Here is a 6580-nt window from a genome sequence, read left to right on the forward strand (position 1 = left end):
TATCAGATGGAATATATATGAGTTGTTCAAAACACGATCACAAAATTGGTTCCTTTGCAAGTGTGAACTGATGTAACTGAACACTGTGAGCTACAGTGGGTAAAGCATATAATTGCTAGTTAGGCATAATTGCCTTATGTCCAGCTGTGCAGGCTTTTGAGGGGAGGTGGAACAGTGATAGAACTTACTTTTAATTAACATTCAGGAAAAAGATAAAGCTGCTTTGGGAGGAGGGTTAGCCAGAAGAGAAACAGAATTGTACATTTTTGCTAAGCTTTGCATACTCAACTGCCATGCTGCCGAGAAGAAAAGCATGTAAGCCAGAGATGCTTATTATATTTGGCATCTGAGCTGTTGTTAGTGTGTTTGCTGAGTATTAGCAGCATTCGCAGCTCAGAAAATTATTCTCTTGTGCTTAATAAGAAGCTTGGGAAATGATCAAGATTTGGACTGGATCACTTCAGGTTTTGCATTATGTCAGTACTCCTCTGTTGAAAACCAGTTATCTTGGTACTAATTCGGGGTTATTTGGAAACTGCTTCTTGCCACTGAGCAAGCAAGTTACTGTGTGAGTGCAGGTAATAAGACAAGTTGACTAAAACTCCTATTTTCTTCAACCAGGCATGTATTATAGGCTGTGAGGATGGCAGCTGAAATTAAGTCTCCAAGCAGCTTTTATCCTCTGCCATTTCTTACACAAATTTGGTCAAGCTGTGGGGCACAAAAGGTCTGCACTTCTAATGAGACAAAGCACTGTTAAATCAAATGCACCTGCAAAAGTTTTGCAAAATGCCAATCAGTCCTGCACTCGTTTTACATTATCCACTTAGATGTCATGGGCCTTCTTTGCACTCACCTCTCAAGGGTTTAGCACATGGAGTGCTGTATGAATCAGTGACAGTGTCATTCAAATACTGAAAACAGCACTTGAAAAACAAGTATCAGAGAGTGGTGTCTGATAACAGGAGTTTGCACAAAAGTAACCGTGCTAAATAACCTGGGCCTTGCAAGCAGGCCTGGATTTTGGGAGAGACCTTTGATACTTAGGAAAGGTGTGGAAAAGGATGCAGAAAGCAACTGGTATTTTTGCACTTACAGCTCCCTCTGCTGCCTGCCGAGAGGAAGGGAGAGCAGAGTCATGTCCGTGTTTATTTTCCCACTATCAAGTCTTATCGATTGGTAATATTTAGTAATATTTATTTGCAGTGATGGTCATAGCCACCATATGAGTATGTCAGTGCATGACAAAGGAATATAGAAATAACATGTCAAACAAAGGGATGCAAAGCTGCAACCAGAAGTTAGCAGGATAAATTTATCCCTGGAACAGGAATAGCAGCATAAATTCCTGCCTTTGTGGGTCCCTGGAAGATGGATTCATTGCCGTGATTGGCAGCTGCTCTCTTCTGGGCATTAGTTTTGGCTCAGCCTGTGAGATGATGGCTTTTCTAATCCTGATATCCCTGTTCCCGAAAGCAGGGAAAATGCATTGTTTTCTGTAAGAGCTGGATCAAACCCCTGTGCGAAGTGTCTTCTATATGGTATTTTAATTTCACTGTTAACCTGTTGCAGAAATGGCTCTGAAACAATAATCTTACCTAATCTGAATGAAGAACCACCACAGATTTCTGATCTTTTTGATGAGCTTTGGATTCTGTGATTCAATGGCTTCAGGCTCGTCCTGAAAATTGGAACTGTGTTTAATATATTATTTCCTAGATTCCTGTGCTTTTAAGGCCAGTGAGGCTGTTTCAGTTGTTTTATCTCATATTCCATATAAGAACTGTATAGGGATAAAATCTAGAGACCTCAAAGTGAAATCAGAACTCAAATGAGAGGTACTCTATTGACAAACAGTCCCGTGCCACATTCTAGCATATAATTGCTTTTCTAGTTGATGACAAAACCCAGAAACTTTTGACATTTTAATTAAAAAGCTGTCATCACTTTTCCTTGAGTCCTAGTAAAGATAAAGAGGGATCTGGAGGGAAGGAGCAGAGAAAATAGAGGTAGGAGTGAAACTCCTGCCGTCAGTATAGTGAATATCTATCTTGCAACAACCCGAGTGGGATTTAGCAGCTGAACCAACCCTGCTGACAAGCCTCTGAATGGAGAGAGAAGAGGTGATGGTGACTGATCTTAGTTAAAATAAACACCTTGGGTCAGCCCCTGCTGTTCTTTTGAATCCCATTTCTCTCTGTTGACTGTGAAGAGAATCTAATAAGGATCTTCCCCTTATAATTTTTGTATATATATATGTGTAAATGGAGAAAGGAAGGTTTATCATTTCCTTTATATATAAAGCAGACTGTAGCCTTGATAAGAATATATATGTGTTTTTAACTCAGAATGTAGATCTGTGCTCATTAGGGAGCATTATCAGAGCATTCAGGATCTGGGTTTTTTTATCTTCCTCTTGATCTAGGTGGGAGGACTGCAAGGAGTCTCCAGAGGAATGTATGATGGGCCTGTGTATGAAATCCCAGCTACGCCAAAATATGCAACTCCTGCACCTTCAACTAAATGCTCCCCTGCCAAAAACCAGCCCCCACCAATCAGAAACCTCCATCAATCCAATTTTAGCTTATCAGGTAAGTCAGTCTGACTCATCAGAAATGTTCTAAAGCTGTGAATATGGATTATTGGTGATAAATTTCAATTATAATTCCTTAGAATCATAGAATCATAGAATAGTTAGGGTTGGAAAGGACCTTAAGATCATCTAGTTCCAACCCCCCTGCCATGGGCAGGGGCACCTCACACTAAACCATGTCGCCCAAGACTGCATCCAACCTGGCCTTGAACACCGACAGGGATGGAGCATTCACAACTTCCCTGGGCAGCCCATTCCAGTGCCTCACCACCCTCACAGTAAAGAATTTCCTCCTTATATCCAATCTAAACTTCCCCTGTTTCAGTTTTAACCCATTACCCCTTGTCCTGTCACTACAGTCCCTAATGAAGAGTCTCTCCCCAGCATCCTTATAAGCCCCCTTCAGATACTGGAAGGCTGCTATGAGGTCTCCAAGCAGCCTTCTCTTCTCCAGGCTGAACAGCCCCAACTTTCTTAGCTGTCTTCATAGAGGAGGTGCTCCAGTCCCCTGATCATCCTTCTTTAATCAGATATGAAAGTGTTATATATACTCACATACATGCATATACTTGTGTGTGTGTGTGTGTGTGTGTGTGTGTATATGTTTTTATACATTCTTTCCCTAGGAATATTTTACCAATTGCCAAATATTCAAAATGCTTGCAATCTAAATTTTTTCTCTGCATGCAGTCTTTTAATATTATTTACCTGGCCCGTTGCAGTTACCTGAGGTCTCTGGCTGATGTGACTGAGCCCCCTTGGTGTTATGTACAGCTATTGGGACTTCGGTCTGGTGTAATCCATGTGGCTCAGACACCTCATATTTCTTTCTTGCTGCATCACCAGAAGCTGCTGGATATGGAAACCTCAACTGTCCTTGCCCATGGTCAGCAAACCATGTGCAGAAGCTATTCGTATGCAGATTAGAGTATTTCTTGTCCTCTTTGCTCTTGGAGCCCAAAACATTTTCCATGGTACACAAGAAATAGACTGGAAAATCATCCTTTGGGGTTGTTGGAAATAATTCTTGTCATCTGAGGACAATTACAAGTGTGTCAAATGCTGATCCTTCAAAAGTCTAAAGCCCAATTGGTAAATAACTGGCTTATGATGTTATGAAAGTCACTGGATTTTCTCCCCTGTGGGAGCTGATGGTGTTTTTCTCCCTGACACATCCTGTCTTTAGAAACTAAATGGAACTTCTGGAAGAAAGCCCAAGGAGAGCAAATATTTTATCAACCCTTATAGTGAGCTGAAGTGTATTTTTGCCCATACACCTGGGGCCATTGTGAGCATATAGGGAGATGTGAAGATATATAAAGCAAAAAAAAGTGTTTAGAAATTTAACCTCTCATAATAATCACTGATATGTGGGATTTTCATAAACATCTGAAGCTCTGGATTCACAGTCCACTGCTGGCTCTCAGTACTACCAAGGCATCTAGTGGTATGAATTTGATCCAAATTAAATGCACGTTACTGTGTTCTTATGAAATTAAGCAGAACCACAGACTACGATAGCATTTAAAATGATGCTACACTTTTATGGTAGTCTTACATTGCTGAGTGTGATCAGGCAATATTCAGCCTGGCAGAAAGCTTGCTGTCACCTTAAGCTTGACCTTTCAACATTTCAAAATGCAGTTTGAAGTGAGTGTGTGTTTGCAACAGCTCAATGCTCCTTTCCTCCTGGATTTATGATTCCTGACAACAGATTTACTGCACCATGGACTCAGAGGGAACAAGTATTATAAAACAGTGAGGCAGGTTTCAAAACTCCACTCTGCACATGTATGGTTTACGGGGGGGTTGTAGTTACAACAGTGTTTTCTATCAGGGTTTGATCTTGCGAAGGGAACCCAGTCTGTAGGCTGTCACCTTTGCATGGGCTCTTCTTCAAGTTGATGGAAAACAATTCCCCATGTGGGGTGAGCATCAGTCTGATCCTAAACGCTTAATCCTATACTTCTTATCAGAGACAACTGGAGCTAAGAACAGAAATGTGTCTTGGAGGTTTGTGTAGCACTTCAGTCAGGGATCTGGCTCAAGAGATACCTGCTGATGGTGGTGTGAAGGAAGCACAGCTGGAACTAGGTAGGTAAAAACTCACTGCTGATGGTTTGTTCCTTTTCATAGCTTTGTCCTCATTTTCTGTGGTTGCAGGAGCTCAGATAGATGACAACAACCCACGCCGCACTGGCCACCGCATCGTGGCACCTCCTGGTGGTCGCTCTAATATTACCAGTCTTGGCTGAAAAATGATGGACAGAAACACAAGGATGAAGGATCGTGGGAATAATGTCCGTTCCCTTCAATATCTGTGTTATCAAACCCACAGTTTTATTTGGTACTAATGGAAATAAAAATTGAAATGTCTTTCTTTTTTTCTTTTTGTATAGGAAGAGGTGAAAATAGTGTGGTGTGTTTGCTTGGAACTACTTGCCTCACAATTGTGCTTTCATGCCATAGTCACCTTAAAGCATGGTGCTTCCATTGCCCCTTTAGTGACTTACAGGTTTTAGCTTTGTCTCGTAACTGAATGATGGTTTCTTTGCACCCTTTCGCTGTATTAGACTAGTTGATGCATGTTACTGAGTTATTTATGCAAGTTGCATTCTGTGAGTGAGTCCCTTTAGAACACATTGCCAATAATTGACTAGACGCAATGCCAAGACTAATGTCCGTATTTCTGAAACATCACCAAAAACACTTATGAAGGAAGAAAATGGCCATCTTGAAAGTATGCAGTAGAGTAGTACAGGCAGCTTCTGTTTCATCTTTAATTTATTATAAACCCAAGAAGCACTTCTCAGACACAGAAAATCATCAGGACACGTAATGACAAATGGTCTCTGTAGCACTTGTCTGTTCCCACTCGGTACGTTCCAAGTCTGTGTCCTTCTTGTTTCCATTTTAGACAGAGCCATAATTTATACACACCGATGCCATTGCCACCCCTGCAGGGATATCTCCACCTGGGCAGTAGTGCTCTCCTTCTGCATGAGATTTTTGGTACTAACAGATAATCCAAGTTGCCGTCGGATTTTTAAAGTTTTTTGTACAAAGTTTTTCCTTTGTAATCACATGCATTTTTACTTACTCTACCGTATCAAGATCTACTAGTCATGGTTCAATTTCTGAATTCAGAACTTGTGAAATAAAGGAAATGAATTGATGGGTAAGTGTCTTCCTCTGCTTTCCAGTGCGGTTGCTCAGTGATTGAAAACATAGAATGGAGAAACTTAACAGAAATTTCTTTTAAGTTGACATCATGTGAAAGAACAAACCTCCTTTGATCACGGGGGGTGTTAAATATATATATATATATATGTCTGCATAAGCGTACTACAGCATGCCATAATCTGTCCTAATTAAATAGAGCTCATAATAAAAATGTTCTCACTATCGACATTGCAGCTGCCTTAGTTTTGGCCAAATGAGACCTAAATGAGCTTTCTCCCAAGACCTTCAGGCCTGCATCTGATTTGCTTGAAATGGTAGCTGATTGCCATCATCTTCATCTGTAGTACAGAATGCAATCAATTACCATTTAAAGCTTGGAAAGTAGCCTACCTGAAACCTGTCTTCTTATTCTGAAGCCAATACGCTGTCACCTCCAGTTTGCCCAGAAAAGGATCCGCTACCCTGGAAAGCTCCATTTCAGTCAGCTTGGTCTGAAAACCTGGCAGCAGAGCTGGTCTGAACAGCCAGCTTTTGCTTTGGCTGAAGCAGTGAAGGAGCACTGCAATTCAGCCTGCAGTGAACTGGATGGATTGTTCCCAAAAGAAGGGGAAAACTGAAACTTTTCATGAACAATCCCATCTGTTAAGGATTCCAATTGTCTGGAGAGTGCCCTCATCCGTAGGCTTGCTTGCTCACTTGGTGATGCAGGTATTATATATGAAGTAAAATACTGCTAGCAGAGAAGCCTGAAGACAACCTGCCCTGGAATAACCCACAGCCTATCAGGTAAGCCAAGTCTCCATC

At 41.3% G+C, this 6580-nt stretch overlaps 1 protein-coding gene across 2 annotated transcripts in view; it reads left to right on the forward strand.

Annotated features, from left to right (window-relative positions):
* Positions 1-5768, forward strand: part of CRMP1 (collapsin response mediator protein 1) — a 52380-nt gene extending 46612 nt beyond the window's left edge. For both annotated transcript variants that reach the window (XM_062636318.1, XM_062636319.1), the window contains exons 13-14: positions 2426-2591; positions 4757-5768. In XM_062636318.1, the coding sequence (XP_062492302.1) occupies positions 2426-2591; positions 4757-4848 (258 nt within the window). In that variant the 3' untranslated portion in view covers positions 4849-5768. The remainder of the gene's footprint in view (positions 1-2425; positions 2592-4756) is intronic.
* The last annotated feature ends 812 nt before the right edge of the window (positions 5769-6580 follow it).

This window comes from Pezoporus occidentalis, unplaced genomic scaffold (assembly GCF_034315485.1).
Source record: "Pezoporus occidentalis ecotype Australia unplaced genomic scaffold, CSIRO_AGI_Poc_V1 ctg48, whole genome shotgun sequence".
In the NCBI taxonomy this organism is placed as follows: domain Eukaryota; kingdom Metazoa; phylum Chordata; class Aves; order Psittaciformes; family Psittacidae; genus Pezoporus; species Pezoporus occidentalis.